At 35.7% G+C, this 21,575-nt stretch overlaps 1 protein-coding gene across 1 annotated transcript in view; it reads left to right on the forward strand.

Annotated features, from left to right (window-relative positions):
- Window positions 1–21,575, forward strand: part of LOC124161960 (dynein axonemal heavy chain 1-like) — a 347,859-nt gene that overhangs the window by 148,850 nt on the left and 177,434 nt on the right. Inside the window, exons 15-16 of the mRNA XM_046538240.1 lie at window positions 11,970–12,098; window positions 12,445–12,565. Of these exons, the coding sequence (XP_046394196.1) occupies window positions 11,970–12,098; window positions 12,445–12,565 (250 nt within the window). The remainder of the gene's footprint in view (window positions 1–11,969; window positions 12,099–12,444; window positions 12,566–21,575) is intronic.

Raw genomic sequence — 21,575 nt, forward strand, 5'->3', positions numbered from 1 at the left:
GATAACCCCCCCCCCCCCCTCCAAGAGCTTAGAGAATTTTTTTATGAAAGATTTTGTTATTAATATTAGGGGGACGGATGACTAACAAACAAAACATATTTAACTATTCACACAGCCGCAAAACCCACTATTTTGAACCATTTATCTCAAAAAATGTCTGAGGGAAGTGCCCCCACACTTCCCGCTTACCTTAGCGAGTTTTCTATACCCTACAGACCCGTGGTATTAGCTGCGCCCAAAACCCCCTATCCTAGCTACGCACTTGAAGCGAAGGATGAAATACAGAGGATGGTTTATCGACTCGTGAACATAGCACGCTAAATTGACCATGAGAAAATCATGGGTTTTCATTAGCACATGAGCACAAACAACACAAAAACTGAAAGAATGACCATGCGATTTTTTAATCGTTATCACGAATGCAACACGAATTGTAAATTGAATACGTTTTAGCTCAAAAGGGCATATGAGTTGAGATCATGGAATCTACGGAATGAGGACTTCCTAACCTTTGAATTTTCCTTTGAGTAAAGTTGCGTGAATCACATTCATCACCAATTTTTTAATGATCAAACACGTTCCGTTGGATAGTTATGGTTGGTTTAGGCTTCGAAAGATCATGAGCACAGAAACTACATTTTTCTGTAAATCGTGCCTTGGTAAGCCAGGTACGTCCAAGGACTTAAAATATTCAGATAGATAGTTGGTGATTTCGTCTTCGTTTGTTACACATTTAAAAGATTCGAATCCATGCAGAGTACGAACTATTTGAATTTACCTCGTTTTAGTCATCCACATCTTCGTTCTTGCTCGCTAAATCAACCATCTTTGATTCTTTTGGTGATCAATCATATTCTGGAACTCTTTGTTGATGAGCAAACTACTCGATTCCTCGACAGGAACACGGACATTACCGTTTGTCAACAATTGCTTGGAGATTTGTTTACAAACACGGTAGTGAAGTGTCAACTCGAGCTGGGCCACGGCTGGGCTTACAATCAGCTCGAATTAAATTTAAAAAATGTAATTTCAATTTAATTAATATTTTGAATATATTTAGTAATTAAAATGTTATATTGTTACTAAATTCAGTTATTTAAGTGGTAAAAACAAAACGAATTATTTAATTTGTAGTTTTGACCGACTTATCAATTGTTGTGTTACTATAACTCCTAAATGCATGTCCATAGGAAAGGGATGAATTTTTTTTGTGAAATTATCCTTTTTTTAATGGCCTATATGTTAACCCCGCCTGTGACGAATCCAAAGAACCAAATCTCATTGATTTCGGTGCAGCCGTTCTCGAGTTATAAGTGTTCTAACTAACACGATTTTCGACTTTCTTTTATATATATAGAAGATAATTATGGCATTCCTATATTCATTATAGAATATTAGAGTATTTCTAAATAAATAAATAAAAGAGTATTTCTCGGTGCTATTTCTATTTGGCTCAAAGTCTCGGGTACTGAAGGTACTTATTAAAGTATACGATTGCTTAAGTTATTTGTACCTTTTCATTTTAGATGTGCTTCATTAAGTTATTGATTATGTGAACCATTCCTCTCATCTATAATGCAATGATATGTGTAAAATATTAGGTATTTACTGTGACACATATCGAAGTAAAAATCGGAATTAGATTCCCCTCAATGCACATAAGCCAATAATAGTATTTTTGAATTGACTCTTTCCCCAGACCTCTGACCCTTATCAGAATATAATATCATTTTCATTTAATCGTATTTAGATTCCAGTCGCTGCAATATTTTGGCAGAAAAATTGAAAATAGAAAAGTTCAATTGTATTAATTTCTTATGATAATTTACTTCGCTGGAACAGTTTCTTGAGAATGGCATTTCAAATAGACGGAAAAAAATGTTACTTCATCCTTATGATATGATTTCGTATGTTGACTCGAAATTTCAAGTTAAATTATTGAAAATAAAAATATGGTAAAGTATAATTTGATTGGTGATGTAGAAAATAGTTCAGAAGCCTTCATATGAGTTGAACGAATAGGAATATTAAATATTTTTAATATTATATGATGGGAGCACCCTAGTAACGCTGTTTTGGTTATTGCCTCTTCACCAACTTAACAACTTAGTTGAATTGTCCTCTCCAGTATTTTAACCTTATTTTTAGATGTATTTTATAGCTTCTCTACCCTTACTTCGTGTAATTCTAAAAATGAAATTTTGAGATAAATTGTGTGGGCGATGAGCTTCTCCAATTAAAGCTTTGTTAATTACATAGTGGCATGGATTTTAGTATCTTGCCTATTTTTATCTAAGGTGCAATTTAGGACTTCTTCTTCTTGGTATTAAATTCGTCATTAAATACATACGCCTAAAATTTCGGTCAATCCTCACCGGAACTGATCTCTGTACACTTTTTCTACGATTACTTCAATGCGATTGTTAAAATTTTTGGGATAGACAATAATTAAAACGAAAAGGATTAGGTCCCTTTTTTCATCATCCGTGAAAGATTAACGATACCCCGAAGGAGAGAGTTGGATGAAACTTTAATTTCAACCGTGATGGGAGAAATATATGGAAATTCGTCGTCAGACTACATTGGAGGAGACTTCGGTACTTTGGCTCTATCTCATTTCGAATATTGCTGATTTTCGGTATCGAAAAGTCACTTCATTAATCTAGCCGGTTGATTAAGAACGAACGGAATGCATCGGTGATATGCATGTTTGGTGTATATGTGTTTGATGAGGATGTTCCGTTGCTTTTAAGAATAATACCTTGATATTTCGTAAGATCTCATTCATGTCCAGCCACGTATTCAATGTGTCCGTGAAGAAAATTACAGTGGCTTTCTTTGAATATTTTCTATGTATATATTGCTTTTGTTCTCCTTGATTTTATTTCATTTCGGATCCACAATTGAGTTTATGTCGGTAATATTAAGCATTTTATTCATGTAATGGGATTGTACATTTTAAACAAATTCTCGTGGGTATATGGACAAAGTTATGTGTTCGGGTTAAAGAATTATCTTGCTTACACCATTCGCCATTCATGAAGAATTTAATATTTTTAAGTATTCTAAGCATCTCGCGTCAAATTCGATAATTTATGCAAGTGTTTCGAATGTGAGGCGAATGGTGAACTATATAAAATCTGTTCATTTACGTGAATGCCTCTATTCCTCTACAATAACCTCAAACGGAACTGGTATTTTAACTCTTTAATCTCATTTCAGGTCTTTCATATCATTTAATCTGTCAATTACTCGTCTTTGCGTTCCGTATTTCGTGTTGTCTTGAAGCGCGTAGCGTTGCAGCGTATCTTACTCGTGTCCTGAATCATATTCCTTGGTGAGAATCTTGATAAAATTACGGATATGGGAAGTCATGGCAACTATCTCCATGCTTTTAGACGGGAATATTTCTGTGTTGCATCATTGGTTGTACTATTTGAGGGCCATTACCTAAGAGTGAACTTAGTGAAGATCTTTAGGTGATAGTAATTTAGTAGGTACTTGTAAATGCATTCAAAATAAATGATATTTTAAAAAGATTCTGGATATTAAATAGATGATATTGTTAAATAAATTAATAATCTTTCCCATATTTTATTGTGAGATCTGCGTTAGGCAAACGTATTGCGAGATATTTTTTACTATGATAAAGTACAGCTATATTCATTTACTAAATTACGGCTGCAAATGAGCCAAGTCCGTTTTTAATTTGATAAAATTTCCAAAAAAGTAGAGAAGTATTCTGCTGATTGGCTAAAACTCAGTATGTAGTAGATTAAAAGGCGGTTTTTGGGCTGATCGTCGATTAGGATAGCATTTCGAAAAGAGCAGTCGGTGCATAGGAATGGGAATGATAGCGTAGGACACTCGTGAGGATTCAGAAATCCTTCGCAGTAGGAATAAGAAAAAGCACTGCCAAAGGAGAACTCCCTTTTTCAGGGCAATTGGTTCATCATGAGTGGACTAGAATCATATATATCTTCCTTTCGTTTTCCAGTTTCTATTCGTATTTCCTCAGCCACTCCTCCCATAACGTGTCGATAATAATTAATTGGTGTGTTGGCTTTATTTCATCCTTTTTCTGTTTAATCTCTGCTTTATTCTTCGAACTTTTAAAAAAAATGATATTCACATCTAAAGAATGAACTTTTCTTCTTTTACGAACCATTTTATGGAATAATATTCATAAACCTATTAAATATTGTTCGACCTGATTTTGCTGGTAATTGATGATACTGTATTGAAAATTATTGTTGTGATATAATTAATAATTCTTATGTTAATGTCTTGAGTTTTTTAGAGGTTTTTTTTCTGGGAAAATTGGAAGCAAAATACTGAATATCTAAGTAAATATTAGGCTTAGTAAATATTATTGCTCAGTGATGACAAGCTAGGAAATCTTTGCTTAGATAGCTTTAAAATGGTAGCTCTGTGGTATGGGTAAAGGAATCCTCTGTGCAAAAAATCAATACTAATACAACGACATTTAACTTTAATGGAAAGAACTTCCAAAAGTTGAGTTGATTTTTGGGGCAGGAAATAGAATTTGGTTTAATTGGAAGACGCAAAAAAAGAAACAGATGATAAAGATTCAAACATTGAGGCTATAAGGGGTATTGCGGAGTTATTAGTTATAAGATATGAAACAATATAGAGGGCGATTAATAGAGCTGTACTCTTGTATGTAATGTAAAACTCTTTATTCAATCAAAATTCGTTTTTTTCTAATGTTTTGGTTATTGCCTGTCTCAATAAGGAAATAACATACAGAAAAATGGATCTGATGAAGTGGCCGATAAAATTAGGGACTATTTATATTAAAATATCCTGCCCTCTCGTGACAAGTGCCTATTGTTGGTAGCATTTGTATAGTCAACCAATTGAGGCAATTTTAATTTCAACATCTTTTTCATGGTTTTTGGTCGAAAAACAAAATCGCAATCGTAAATGAAGAGCAAACTTAGTGCATGTCCACAGTAATTTTATTTGGTACGACGCGTTTCAGCGACCTTACTTCGCTATCATCAGGTACAAAATGCCATATTTTCGTCAAGGAGTCATATATATATACAATCATGCAAATGGGAGGGGTATATTTATGAGTCGGCGGATAAATAAAATAAATACTCATAAATAAATAAAATACTCATAAATATACCCCTCCCATTTGCATGATTGTATATATATATGACTTCTTGACGAAAATATGGCATTTTGTACCTGATGATAGCGAAGTAAGGTCGCTGAAACGCGTCGTACCAAATAAAATTACTGTGGACATGCACTAAGTTTGCTCTTCATTTACCATTGTATCATTATGTTCCACAACATCTCGCCGAACACCGTTGAAAAAATCGCAATCATTTTTCATCTTAGTGTTTGATTTGGCATGATGAGGTCTTTTACACATGCTGTGGTAATTTTTTCCTTTGATATTCACATCCTTAGTGATCTGGTAGTCGTAATGTTCCACTGCTTAAAATGAAGAATCCTTCTGTTGGAGGTCTTCTGGTGCTGCCTAAAAGTTTTAGCAGCGTAACTAATTCAGGCCAAACCTTCCTCATCGTCGTCCTCGGCCTGCACGAGTCAATTTGACTTGCCATGTTCTCATAATGCAAGATTCTCGGCACGTTAACCTGCCTGAAGGGTGTGCTCTCTTCCCATCAACAGTCTGAATAAGTAAAAGGTATCGTCGGTTTTAGAGTGGTCCAAGACGCATTCGAGTGAGACGTGAGATTCTGGGTATGTTGAACAGCTTGGAACTCAGGCTCTCTTTCTATTAAGCGACTGTTGAGTTTAATGAATGAGTCTAGAATATTAAGATACCATTCCTGTTCAGATCCAGTGGTGATGGGAAATAAATTCTTGAGTACTTTAGAACGCCACAATGGCTGCTCTCCTTTAACTTGATTCTTACGCAATACGATATTTTTATTAAGTCACTTTCTCGTCTGTTTGATTGTCTGTTTACCCTTTATGGCAAAATCTTGGAACTCAAACGTAACTCACTTCCTGATTACCAGTCGAGTTATAATTTTCAGCACAGATCAGTAACAGATGATAATGACTTCTTACGCTCTTACTAGTTCTTCATAGGCATTATGAGTCACCATTTTTGGAAACAAATAATTTTATTGATCGCTATGCTGCAGCATACTTCAGCGATTAAATTCTTCTTAGCTTAAGAAGGTGCTCCCTGGCGCCACAGATAACGCGTTTGACTGCCCTTGCCCTACCTTTTGTCTCTTGAGTCCTTTTGTTCTTCTATCTACTTTTAAGTGGATAAACTTAACATCAATGTGTAAAGAATTACATAATTCATGTCTAACTAGTGGGGAGGAATTATCTCTGGGGCGCAGTGGATTTTGAATGCATGTCATTGATTTACAATAGTTTAAATCATTATCTAGTGGCATTAGTGTTTTTATAGGCAAGTTACTTTAATAATCGATACTAGTAGTCTTATTGCTACACACGTGTTGATATTTTATGAGAAATCCTATTAAAATTTTGTAAACTTTTTGTTCTCACATTCTCTAAAAGTTTTGGCTCCGAATAGATTTTCATTGAATTCATTGAACTCAGGTCTTCCATCAATTTATTCTGTCAATGGCAATAGTTTTTAATTTCCTTTAAAGCTTTTTAAATTTGATTACCAAGTATGGTCCAGCTGGTGTTTCTCTTACTCCCAAAAGACAGTTGAAAACTATTATTGTAAAATGAATTACGTGCTCTTGTATTCAAATTCATGTTTAAAATAACTGTTCTGCAGTCAAACCATTGCATTATATGTTCCTTCAGATAATTCAGCGTTTGACCTTTTAAACTAAATCGATTTTTTGTTATGAGTGGGAGAAAAAATAATTGTTTTCTTATTTGCCTTAAATAAACTGGACCTATTAAAACCGGACTTAAATAAACTGGAGACTATAAAATAATACTTTGAATTCTTTGCCTAAGAAAATGATTTTTGGGAATTTTCTGTTACAGTTTTTCTTACAGTATAATAGTGATCGTCCTTGGTTGCGTTGGTATGAGATACACTAGAAATCAATAACATTTGCAATGACGTTACAAATTGAAGTTTTAATTCATTGACATTTGTATCAGTTTAGTGAATCTGCCCTTTAGGGGAACTCTCATGGTCTACTAAGGCATTACTGAAATGGGTAACGTTGAGTAGTACGGAATCCCAATGGTCGTGTGTCATTTTTGACCTCTAATTTTAGTTACTTCGCATCGAGCAATATTCATGAAAATTGGCATACTAATGGGAAAAGGTCCTAAGTTTTGTTGAGTACAGGCTAAATATTACAATTTTGACCTTTTGACCTCACAATATGGGTCCAAACTAAAAATTTTAATTTGCCTAATGGGGTCTCAATTTAAAAAAATCGATGTATAAAAAGTCTTAACTTCATAGACCAAGACGTCAATTCTTAGGTTTCCGGACGTGAGAAAACCTAAAATAACACTTTTATTTACGAAAATTCAACCGTTTACCCAGTAAGGTCAAGTGAAGGTCATAAGGGTGGCAAAAATATAGCATACCAACAAAGGTGTCGATCCATGGGTTTTAAAGGGTGCCGAGGTCATTGGTATTGCCCTAATACCTGTATAATCCACTAATTGACCTCCAAGGTTAATCCGGAGTTCAAAGGTCAGGTTTAAAACCTATGGTTCGACACGTTGGTTGTCACGATGGCCCTACGCTTACCTCAGTGACCATTGACGCGCGGTTCCGGCGCGGCGTTCGAGAGGGTTCGCCACCGCTATATAAGCATGCCATCTCGGCTAACAATTAGGCCCAAGTCTTGAGGAGGACTCTCTGCTTACTCCATCGGCGCCATCACCAGATCACCTCGGAACACGCTAGCAGCATCTTCCAAGGGAGTCAGTTATCTTCTCTCTTTCACACTACGATGGCATTTTCCGAGAATTCTTTTTACAATTACCAGTTTACGTATAGCTTTCTCGTGCACTTCGCGTTGGTGTTTAACCCCACGGAGCTCCCAACTAATTGTGACTACGAAGTATTTTAGGGGCTCAGCATTCGATGGTTGGATACCATTTGCGGTGTGGCTTCTTCTTCAAGGAATACCCTTTTCTCAACATTTTAACATCATACTTTTTCCATAGTTCAATTATTACTCCAAGACTACACCATCTTCGTCGTCACTGCGCGTCGTATTTTCAGTGATTTTCTGGGGACTTGACTCCGTTCAAACACCGATGTGGATGATGTCGCAATTTCCCTGACAGAATGTTTTGAAGGTGGTGTTGGCTGAAACAACCATCCTTTTACTAACCTTGGATTATATTAAATTTCCCCGAATACGTCCCCTTAGATTCGCACATCACCAATTTGCGACTCCTTTGTGCCTAGTGTTCCATTTAGTTTCGGTTCAAATTGGGCGGCGTAATGTTTTGGCAATATTACCGAGCCTGAATCAGAGCCGTAGGAACCACAGTGGAAGGAATCCCACCTAGGGACTCGTTTATACCAGGCATTAATTCATCTTATTTTTCCAAAAGTTAGAATTATCGTGAATGGGATCCCATACTCCTTTACGGCTTTTCATGCTCTTCTAACTGTCGCTTATGCCTTCATTCATGAAAGGTTTCATTTAATTATAGGCTCCTGTAACACCGGGCATTGTCATGGTGGAGCATCCACTTGTCTGCAATGTCTGGTCACACGAATCAATCTTAGCACAAATCTTTCGCGCGCTCAAATTTGATTCACGGTGAAAGTTTTTAAATTTTACTATTCGGTGATCATTCTTATTGTAAGACGACGGTCTGATTTCACAAGAGCCCTCACACGTTTCCTCAACGCTTTCGTTAGTTTTTGAAGTTGAACGTCTCCCTGAGTGAGGCTAATCTTCACCGCGTTCTCGGCCTTCCAAAAATGATTTGTGCCAGCGAAAAGCTCGTACTCTTGTTAAGCTATGTTCCCCATGGACCAACTTATCAAAAGTCACACTCGCGGATTAACCAAGTTTATTGCACAATTTTATCGCACAACGTTGCTCTAAATTCCGATGCTCCATTTTTGTAACACGCAACAAAAACACAACTTCACTGATGGTGCTGTCAAAAATAATAAGTCAGCTATATGGAGTTTAAACTCGGACTGGGGAGGTATAAGGGGTGAGCAAATCGGTCTATCACAGGCCAGTTGACAAATGTTGCCAGGTCTTCCGCAGTGTTCCCAGTCTCATTACTTTTCTCACACACTTCGTAGGGGAAAAAGGGGCAAACCCGACCGGTTAACCTTTTTTCATTTAAAACTTGATCATCCTGTTGCTAATATTCTTTTAAATGTGGTCAATAGTAACATTTATACATATAGGGTGTAGAATATTAATGTAAATGCATTTTATTATTGTGATTACATATATTTATGATTTTTTTTCAAACATTGACAAAATGACCATTTTGCCCCATAGGTGGGGCGAAACAGACACCCATTTAATTTGTATTTACAAAACCTTTACTGTACAATTTTGAAAGATTTATTTTACAAACACTCTTTTAACACGCGTGTGATATTTCTGAACATGAAATAGTAAATTAACAATATGTGAGGTTGGATATGAACTTACGTACATAAATCACAAATAACATTGTCATCTTCTTCTTCACAATTTGAACACTCCTCGTGAGCCCACCCTCTGCAGTTCAAGCATTGTATTCAGCCCTCCTTATTCTTGGAACCGGTATGCAACTCATTGCAAAATTTGCAAGCCTCGTCACAATCATCCCTATCTTTAAGAGAATCCAACCTCTGTCGGTCCTGCCCCACTCTCCGGTGACGGTTTTGCCCTTCGACGCACATCAGAAATATGTTAATACAAGCGTATCCATAATCAACTACTCGGCTACACGGGCTTGAAACACAACTAAAAACACTAAATTATCATATTAACTTACCTTAGGTAAATCAGATCGGCTTTATAGCTGCCAGATCCAAAACAAACGTAATAAAAATCCTTAAGAAAATTGTATAAAATTTGGAAAATTCACAGAAACTCAACGACGGCCACTACGCAAACGGAAACAAGCTCTATCTGCTGGTAATGGCGGCCACTTCAATTACCATATAATGTTGCTGCATGAAAGCAACAACTACCGGGTGATTTTAAAGGGGTCGGTTTAGCCCGCCCAGTCGGTTTTGCCCCACTCTCCCCTATGCATGTAACGGGTGTTATGTAGGGCCAGGACAGAAGAAAATAGCAAAAAATGACCAAAATAGCATATCCTAATTTTTTTCGCTATGTTTCACCTCTTAATTTTTTTCCAATTCACTAGCCTAAAGGTATTTAAAAACGCCACTGGAAAACATTTTTTTGCGGTCCTCTCAAAAATATTTTATGAAAACAGAAGTTTTCAAATCGACGCCATGTCTAATTGTCTCTCTGAAAATTCTTGAAAATAAATGGACATTTGCTCTATTAAAAAAGCTTTCAAATACCTGAAATCGCTTTATAAAATATGCTTCCTAGTCCAAGATATCGAAAAAATAGTGAAAATTGTATTTTCGAGCTAGCCGGCCCTGGTGGGCCTCTAGCGGGCTGGAAGTGTGGGGAGGTTAGTCCTATTTGATGCCTAATCGTATGTCCTTATTACGGGAAAAATCCCGGAGGGGGGACTTTTCACCCTCTTATTCAAGTGGACTTCGTACCGTGTCCAACCGTATTCAAGGTTTGAAGGCGTAAGTAATGGTTAGTCCCACACTGGTTTTATGTGAAGCTCGGGTAATGGTTGTTATTTCTTGAGTGAAAGTCGAATTTTGACGTTGTTATATCCTCAGAGAATCCTTGAATTACATTTTTGTGCGTTTATGATTGGTATAATAAATGTTGTTTGTGGGAACTTCAGTTTGGCGTATCAATGCACCAGGCTTGTAATTAGGGAATGTATATATGATATTTATCGTTAAATTTTTCATGAATGGGTTTCGTGAAGCTTCTTTCAAAAATTATTGCTAGAGATTCTTTTCCCTGGAAAAATGGAGTCCGCAAGTCTTCCTGCACATGCATAATTTTTTAAAGATGGTATCTAAACAAGTGATTATCATTTTACAATGGTCGTGGCGCTGTTTCCCCATGCTCTCTTTATGTTGCTACTCTTTTTGCAAAGCATTTTGTGCAATGTTTTTTGAAATAATAATTTCATTGACGTTTTCATTTACTCAGTCATTCGTGTGATTGAAACATTTCATTACATAATACCTCTGTTGTATTATTCACGGGTTAATTATGCATTAAAAATACATAGGGTAATTTACGTTCTCAACTCAATCGCAAATCCCGCTTAAGTCATGTATATGGTCATTGTTACAAAACCTTTTGTCTTTTATCCATGGTCGACGTTGATGGAATGGGAAACGTCCTTATCATACTTTTTACTAGTTTACTAGTTAACTAGTAAAACTAGTTTTTATATACTTATAAACTAGTTAACTAGTTTATAAGTATATAAAAATGCTAATTTATGGTCATCAGAACAAGCTTCCCAACTAGTTATAATGGCCTTTGAAAAATAGATTTTTGCAGGAAAAATTTCAAATGGTAAATATAAAAATGGTATAATCATGTATCAATGGTGCATATCATTCACCAATGTCATGCTATTTGATCATCGTATTAATTTGAAAAGAATATAATGAGGATGGAAGTAAATTCCCGTTAATTGAGTGCTTTTCGTTCAAATTCACTTTTATTTATCCTTCATTCACTATTTACCTCCGAGCAATAACTAATGAGGATATATTTCCGCTCGAAGATATTCCTGAAAATGATGGGCTCTGTACATTTCTCTTTGATGTCATCATGCAATATTGCGTATTGGTCCCTCATTTTCCAATGGGATGTGTTTTAGTGTCCAAATTTAGGTATTCCGTATTTAAAAATGGTTTTTATATGGTCGTCTAATTGCGTATTTTGGTATTTTTCGATTTTCAGTCAGTTGCCACCCAGTTTCTCGGAATAATTCCTGATTTAAACGTCGACTCTGGAGTTTTAAGGGGTCTTGTCCTGTCCTGCCAGCACATACATCAAAGCGTGATCTCCACAAGTGCGCACTACTTACAGGTAGAGTATATTTATTTTTTTACCGATAATCGCTGTTCAAAATTGTGTCAATCTATTTGTCGAATCTTTTCGGCAATTGAGATCTTAAAATTTTATGTAGTTATTGAATCCACTGATAAGACCTAAATACTTGAAATCAGCAGAACTACACATTTTTAATGTTTATGTTATTAATCATTTAAGTGTCTTTTGCTGTTCATTGCTTCAGATTACTGTGTAAATGATATGATTGTAATGTTTCGTGATGAATTATTTTTGCTCGAATCCCTTGATCAATATAACTTCAGCTTCTGAAACTTGCATTTTTGTTTCCCATACGTGCAATGCTACTTTTCCGATATCATAGGCACTTTCGAGGCATAACTACGTTACTCCCACTGCTTATTTGGAGTTGCTTGAGAGCTATGCCAGTCTACTGAAGAGAAAGAAGGATGAGTTAGCGGAAAGTAAATCTCGCTACACATCTGGTAAGTGTATCCACCTGTTCTGTTCAAATTTATACCAAATGGATCTAATTTTAATACGTAGGGTAGTTAGTGAAATATTCGGTCTATTTCAAATGATCATTTCTGTGCCATTTCGTCGCCTGACCGTTTGGTTCAGTGTTGACAAATATCTTGTGTTCCCATTTCCCTATTTTTCTCCAGGTTGTTGTGTGAATGTTTTTGCGTCTTAACCTCTAATAGCGCTTAGCATGAATTGGCGCTTGTTTGGTAAGTATCTTGACCCTAATCTAGCTATTTGCTATAATAACTCGGATTTATTTGCCTCATAGATATATCTTATAACCGAAAATTCTTGAAATAGCAATCCAAGTGTGTTAAGGCAAAATGCACAGTCTGGAATTAGGAGCTGCATGAAGTAATATCCTATTGCACTGGCGCATCAAGAACGTGTTCCATTGTCATCAGCTTGCGTCCATACGGAGAATGACCTCGAAAACGGCTGTGAGTTTTTGTTGAGTTTACTTTCGTCGCCAAGTTTCTTTGACTTCGATGGCAAGTCTCATACTAATCTTATGCCATTACAGACTATTAAGCTTTCATTTGAAGATATCTAAGTTCTTTGGACTGAATACTCTTTTAAAGATGAGCTGCCAATACTAACCTCGCATTTTCATGCATTAAGGCGTAAGCGTACGGCAGATTTTTTTATGAGTACGAGTAAAATTCGACTGGGCGTGTCCCTCTTTGAAATACTATTGTAGTTATTGTTTTTTTTTGACAGGAGCATTACAATACGCATTATGTTATCTAATTTTGTGTTTCGATATATTATTTCATTTTACTATTTTTCATGTTAAATGAAAACTTTTGGGCTCCGTCGCCGCGTCAATTTTTGGGTGGCCCCAACGTTTCCCGGCTTCGAAGGGAAACATTGGGGCCACCCAAAAATTGACGCGGTGACATAACACAAAAGTTTCTATTTAGCACGGCGAGTACCCGTGACAGTTTTAACGAAGATTTATTATTTTTATTTATATCATTTATATATTATATTTTTGGTTGATATTTAATGAAATTGATTTTTTGTAACCATTACTATTACAACAGAGGAGTGATTTAGCGGGTTTTTCTTCCTCTTTAAGGTGCCAAGCACCCTAATAATTTTATCTTACCAGGATCAATGCACTGAGGTCGCGCTGATTGGCATTCTGTTTACTGGAAATCTTAGGGTGATAAAATGGTTAGGGAATTAATTCGCTTTCCTACGTGAAAGCTTAATTGGAAGGTAGGTAGGTCATGTTACTGAGACATATTACTTGAGAATGAAGCACAGTGGGAGTGGAATGTAATCCCAAGGTACGTATCTGCTGTCCTCTTGACGCGTCGCTGAGCTACTCGTTTCATCAATCAATACTCTCTTCTGTTTCCTCTGTGAGAGAGGAAAAACGAGTCTGTATTCCCTTCGTTGTATCCGCCGCAGATTACGATGTCATGTTGCTGTGCTTTTCGGCAAAACCTTCCGATTACCAAAAATTATGTTATTTTGTGCGTACGGTGTTATGCAGAACGTGGCAGTATTTTGTTGTTGATTTTGTAAAAAAAAAAACTCGCATTTTATCCCGAAGTCGTTTTTTAAGAATGATTTTACTAATATTATTTGTCGGTGAGTCTACTGTCTTTTTTATCATCATTTGCCTCATTTTATTCAAATTAGATAGGATTGCGATTTTCTCCTACTTAGAAAGGGCACCTGTCATACTGTTAGCTATCTTCGCCGTCAAATGTGAGGAAAAATTGTTTTTTATTCCCTGTGGCTCCATTACATCAGAATATATACTTTCATTACTACGTTTAAGAGTATATTTTCCAGATTTATCTCCGGTTATTCCCTTTAAGCTTAAATAAAATAAATTAAATAAATAAGCTTTTAGGAATTTTCAGGACGTCCTCAAAAATTTTATCCGAGACTAAAGTAAAAGAGAAATTTTTCTTGATATTAGGATGAGGTAAGTGTTAAAAATTCAATAAAATTCCAGGAAAGAGAAGTCCCAGGAATCACCAAATATATGTGAATCTATCTGTTTTACATTTTAATGTAGCGTAGATGCCGTCCTTCGGTTGTGTGTCAGGTATAGTTCCTTCTTGGGTTTTGGGATTGGGCCGCTATTTTCTTTCTTGCTCTAGGGTTTTCTGCGCGATGCTGAATTTTCCAATCCTCTCCTTCCAACTTTTTCTGGTGTTGGGGGCTCGCAGCTCTTCTCTGAAATGTTGAATTTTTTAATACGCTCCTTTCAGCTTGTTTTGGTGTTTGGAATTCCCAGGCTCTTTCCTGAGATCCTGATTTTTCAATCTGTTCCGCGGAGTTTATCTTCACGCTTGGTAATCTTCATTCTTGGATGCTGTAATTTTTTATACCACCCATAAAATGTTTGCCATCAAGCAAGCAAACTTGGCAAAAGAGAAAATGCGTTGATTGGTACACAGGATATCGGTATTTCGGTCAATTTATTTAAGAATCATTTTTTTTCATGCTCTTGCTAGTTTTATTCTGTGTGATTTTGAAATCGTCCTGAAATCTCAAGGTATGTTCGCTCAGCTTGAGGGGTATCATTGGCTCCATAAAGTTAAAAATAATATGTTTTATGCGTACATTATTTTCATATAATTTTATCACGTTTTGCTGGTTCAAGTACTAAGCGGTGATGGGATGCTGAAAAATGGGAAATATTTTAGTTTTGCAATCGAAGAGGACGAACAGATTAAGGATAACGGAAAAAATTAAGGGAACAGGCTTTGTTTTGCATTTAAGGGGGAACTTCAATGTTGAATTGGGACAGGCAGGGTTATCAGAAAAATACTTCATGTAAACTTACCTTCACTGATTGAATGTCTTCAATGGTGTGCATTAAGTTGTTCCGATTAATTAATTCATTTAAGCCCTGATGAAGAACTGTACATGTTCGAAAAGTTGGCGAACTGAAGTATTTTATTTATTTATTTATTTACACTTCAAGATAATTAATTATATAGGTGCTAAGAAGACTTCAGCATGTTATCTCGCATATACAATTGCTTTCTGATGCTAATTATCAAGCACCATTATTATCAAAATATCAGTTTCTCTATAGAGTAAGTATATTCTTACTCTATGGTTTCTCTGATCAGAATAGATCAGAATTTTGTGATTAAAGAATCTGAGAAGTTTCTTCATCGGTAGTCTGCAAGAAATGGAACCAAAGTCTCTTTTCACAAATCCAATGGCGTGGTTACCAGTTACATAACCGTTTTTGGCGTTAAGGAATAAAGAGTAATTGTATAATTACTAAAGCAAAATAAAAATTGATTTTTTACAAAAGACGTTTTTATCGCTAATTAAAAAACATAATTTTTTCAATGAACTTTGATGTAAACTATTTTTTTTGCCCTGACTCAATTATTCTCGTTCCTTAAATTATCGTAGTGCCGCCATAGGATTTCGGTGACAATTTTTGAACTAATCTCCATATTTAATTTTAGATCCTGAATAGCAATTGTCATATAGTTATAATTACAAGGGAAGCGTTAGAATATTGCATTGTCATGTAGTTCTGAGTTATTCTGAAAATTTTAGCTACATAAGTAATCGGAAAGTGAGTCAGAAGATTGACCCGGACAAGATGAAGAACAGCAATGCTATTTTATAAAAACGTTGTTATGGAGGAAAATATTAATGTAGTCGATAATAGAATTAAAGAATCACCCTTCTGACATTTACAATGCGATGTATCAATCGCAGGTATTTTAATGAGCAAATAAGGGACCCTTTACATCGATTCCTATACTTTTCCAACGTACGGATGTTAGGCACTTTAAGGATTTTAAAAGAACTTCTGCGCTGGCTCTAAAATTTATAACTTGAGTTTTATTAGCCGGATAATTAGGAAAAATTATTTTTTTAATCCTTCATGTGAAAAAAATTAATTCAGTAGGAAGGTTAATTTTTCATTCCTTTGTCATGCGAAAGTAGGGAATTCGGGATAGAAATAACAATGCGTGAAGAACCTTTTAAACAATTAAATGCTGATTTAAATGATTTTTTGTTAATTACTTTCCTGATACACCGCTAAAATTAACACCTGCCAACTTAAGAGATTTTTTATTATATATCCGGATAAAAAGACCTGACATGACAAACCTGTTAATAGCCTTAGCTAAGCAAAATTGACGTCCCATCGCGTGATGACTGCAGTTTATAAAAATATTCCCAAATTTTGTAGAACTCTTAAATGACAAGCTTTTCGCGCAGGTCGGCTAATGAGCTTCTGAACTTCGGAAAATAGCTAGTCTGAGATTCTTGACTCGCGATGCATACAAATTTTAATGAAAGAGTATGAAACAGATGAAAGGGCGTTATCGTTAAGTTTATTAAAAATAAAATGTGAGACCTGCTTATTTTATTGTCATGATGAATTAGCTATGTCATTTCTTGATTTTATCGCCCCAGTTATGAATCAACGGGGCACTACTCGTAGTAATGTTTCTTTTCAATAATTTACACTTTTTAATGAGATATGTTGAATTTACTTAGCTTTGAGGTTGACTTTCGCTTAAATGCTATGAACATAGTAAATTAGTTCCGTTTTTATTACTTAGGATGTATCCATGATGAATAAGCTTACATAACTATATCGCGGTAATAATAAATAGATGAATATCTATATGTATGTATTTTTCACCATATATTTTATAAATACATCAACAATACTTATTTAACTCATAAAGCTAACACGGTGATCAAAAATCGATTTTGGTTAGGTCCTTTGCTTTCAAAACTTTGTGAACAGATAAAATCGTTGCACTACTACTAAGTTGCCTTAAAGTGGTGTGAGAATCATTCATTTTTATTTTTGATGGTTATATAATTGATGTTTTTCGTTCATTGGTAGTGATGGACAGTATAGTGATTTCTCATCCCATATTTGAGCATTATGCATTGTGTCGTCCGATCATCTTCCACTCCATTCTGTTCTCGAATCGATTTTTCTCTATTTCTCCGTTTTTCTTTATTTTTCTCTCAGCCTTTGCCAACGCGCGCTTCAATGACATCAGCAGAAGTTAAATAATGAATAGTTGCTCTGTTTCCCTCCTTCCTGTTATTAATTTCGTGCTTAGAAAATTTCCTCTATTGCCTCTCTCCATCTTCTTTTCTGTGTGCTTACACATTAGTCACTCAACTTAAGGTATCATTACGGTTTCGATTTGCAACGTATTATCTAGCTTCTCTGATGTCTTCAGGCATAGTTTTGAAATCAGTCTATGAACAATTTGTTCTAGTTCGGTAAGACTCTTTTCCGATTTTCTTCAAGTGCTCCATGCCGATTAGTTTTGCAATTTTGAGGGGCTGCGCGATCTTCAAGGAGGTTCTTGTCCGTGAATGTCACAGTGGAGGGTTTTAAACTTTTATCTCGATTCCGAGCCTTTTTTCATCTTCGTTCCGAGTGTCATCTTCATTCAGAATTCTTCACTTCACCTCTTTCCCATTGTCAAGTTTCTCGTGATTTTTCATCCATCTCCTCGCTTTTCCCTCCAACCATTTTCGATGAGAGTTTTCCCTTCTAAATTCCGAATGTCATAGATATTTTTTGTGCATGCTTGAGGTTTCCCCAAACAATTTGGGTTGGCGGTTTCAAATTTTCTCCTTAAAAAGTTGTCTGGCTCGGTTCACTTAAGGTCTTCATCCGTCCTTTTCTCCCTCGTTGCAAATCAAACATCCGTTCTACAATTTGCCAAAATTAGAGAATCCTGATGTTTTCCTCGTTCATCCATTCCGTTGCTTTACATAATTTGTGGTTGGACCTTTGTGGAAACGAGTGAACCAGTACAACCCATAGCGCCTTTTCACTATTTAAGTAATTATTCCCAACAACAATCCGCCGCGGTCATGTTACATTGTATACATTTTTACCTGAGAACCCCATTCATTGCATGGTCATCTTACCGCCTAGAACTTGCAATGCACTCCGTCGCAAGAAACAATTGACGAAGGGGGATAGGGATAAATACGGTAATACAAGATTCTCTATTAGTATTAATTGATAGAGGCCAATTAGTGTATTGTGTACTATCCCAAACACATCTTCGTGGCGTACCAGCAAACCGGAACGTACAGTCTCGAACACAAAAATCTTATTATCCTTATTACTCTTATTAATATAATTTTCTCTACATTTCAAAAAATTGCATTGCTTACATCAATCTATCTTCATCATCATTATCAACATTATACTAAGGTATCACGCAAGAAACGTTCATCTTTAATTTGAGCTAACAATTTTTTATAGCATAACCTAAATAATCTAATTGTGTTACATTTTTTATGTCAATAAGTGATTTGTTAAAAAAAAACCTCGGACCTAAATACAAAAAAGATTTTTAAACATTGACTAATTAACCTTCGAATACTTAAAATGTTATGTATTTTCTTTTCAGTTTATGAAATAGATATTCCTGTTCCTCGTTTTCCATTTATGATATAAATCTTAGCACTTTGAAAATAAAAATATTTTTTTAACGTTGAATATTTAATTCGTTGTGCAAGGAAAACCAGCTTTCTCTAACGCGTTGTAATAGGTTATCTAGTATTATTCTCAGAAAATGATTATGAAAGATTATTTGTTTGTGTTTTAGTACTTTACTGGAAAAGGGTGTAATCCCGTCGAATAAATATTATTATTATTATTTATAAGTAACTCCCCAGCAAAGTAAACCATGATGTAGTCGTGAATTTAGAGAAGCAAAATATAAATACTTACCTTAAAAAGTTTATATTTACGACATTAATTAGAAAATAAACTTTTCTAATAGATCGCCTTATTTGAGAATTCAACAGTGGGATAGGTTTTCCCCAGGTCATCTTATGATCAATTGTAATACGGTAGGCGAAGTAATGTTGGACAAGTTAGGGTCTGTAAAAAAGTGATCTCTGGGAAAGAGAAAGATAGAATTTCAGTTGGTTAAGTAAGCGGTTGTTACAAAAGGCGCTGATGGGAATGTGAAGTGAAAAGAATGGCAATATTTCAGAGGATCGGCACTTATCATTTAAAGCGATGGAAATCAAAGAAAGATTATAAATATTCCTGCGGGGGTATAGGGTGGATAATGAAAAGGCAGACATTATCTCAGAGCTAGAATGATTATTGAGGTTAGGAACGCGGTATCTGACAACTGAAATGTAGAAATTAACAAGAATTTACAAGTGGAAGGGACAGGCAGTGGAGTAGGTAACGGAGCGATTTGGTGATTAGGAGAATGCAGCCAGTGAATAAAACATAGGTACATGGTAGTAGGGGTAGTGACACAAGTCGTGAGAACTCCCACGACTGACGCGGCCTTCGATTTTATTTTATTGAGGCACGAAACAAAAGAGAGTTTGGGGTCGAAAATAACACCCAGGTCATTAATTGCGGAAGAAATCGGAGCAATGCCTCAAACAATTCTGTAGTTATGATAGGAGTGACGGTGCGTTTTAAGGAAAAATATGTCAACTGCATTGACTCAGAGTCAGCAGTATTCTCAACTCTTTTGAATATTTTGCAGTCGCCTTCAAAGAGCAGAATTCCACGTGAGTTGGAAACTGCACTGGTGGTTCTGTCGTCGATGAAAAGGGAAAATAGAAGCGGTCCGAGAACTCTGCCTTGGGGGATGCCTGATAGGATGGAAATGCTTTGAGAGGACGCTCTCTCTAATTTAGTTTTGAAAATTTCAAACTTATGTCAAAGTTTAGTTTTCGGTCAAAAAATTTTGAAAAAAATCGTGATGGTATAACGTACTATTGCATACATTTAAAAACCAAAAAAACGATTTTGCAAAAATAAAAACTGGAGATATGGTCAAAAAACTAAAAATCTTGTTTCAATTTTTTATGGACTGAAACTTTGGGGAACGCATAATTTTTTATACAATTTCACTGTATATTTTTTATTTTTCAAAAGCTCTAGGGCACTTATCACCACCATCTTAACCTGCTTGACCCTTTGAAAGAATTGATAAAAAAGCACCGTGCATGTTATACCCACTATACAGTTTGTTAAGAAAGTGCATGTGATTTGCGGAGTCAAAGGCTTTCTCGAAGTCTATGTAGCAAACATCAAGTTGAGAATAGGCTTCGAATGCAACGGTGATATACTGATGAAGAACTGACAGTTTCGTACCTTCGCAGAACAAGAGCTAGCAGAGAGAAAGCTGTGCTGCTTGGGTGAGATGTTAGCGGCAGTAATTGATAATAGACGGTCGTGAATAACACGTTCAAATAAAATGGTAAGAATAGGCACAGGACGATAGTCACGTACATTATCTTTTGTGCTAGGTTATAAACTGAAAGTAAGGAGTGCTGTTTTCCTGGCTAAAGGTAGTGATCTAGTTGAAAAGAATCGGATGAATAATTTATACTGAAGGATGACGAGGGGATCAGCGGTTCGTTGTGGAAAGAGTGAGCCAAGGCCTTAAAAACTCTGGTGGCTTTGTGACTTTGGTGAGTGAGTGAGATCAAACCGGATAAGAATGTTGGTAGGGCGAATTGAGGAGTGGGATTAGTGAAGTTTGAAGAAAAGCAATTATTGAAGACTGAATGACGTCCAGGGCCTTCTTTTACGGTCTTCATTTTAACAAATAGCAGAGCTTTTTCCTTTCATCTAATTTGTGGATTGGACGGTTCGACATTTGAGGGCCTTTAATTTTACCTTTATTACGTGTTGTACTAGTTTTCATAAATTTGCTACTCTTAAGAATCACCTTTGACAGTTTTCTGTGAAAAGGACTATTGTAATTATTTGCATAATCCAGCGTTAATGTTTCATAGTTGCTTTCAATTACACAATGTCAAAATTTCAACGATATTTTTGCTCTCCAAAACTTTCAGTGCGGTGCGCTTATATTTTGATTGTCTTTATTCTTTTAGTCCCAGTGAACCATGATCTGTAATATCTACATTCTGCATAAAAATTTTCACTCTTAAATTTGTTAAGCTCCCAATGCTTAACAAAAACAATCCACT

This window comes from Ischnura elegans, chromosome 7, assembly GCF_921293095.1.
Source record: "Ischnura elegans chromosome 7, ioIscEleg1.1, whole genome shotgun sequence".
Lineage (NCBI taxonomy): Eukaryota > Metazoa > Arthropoda > Insecta > Odonata > Coenagrionidae > Ischnura > Ischnura elegans.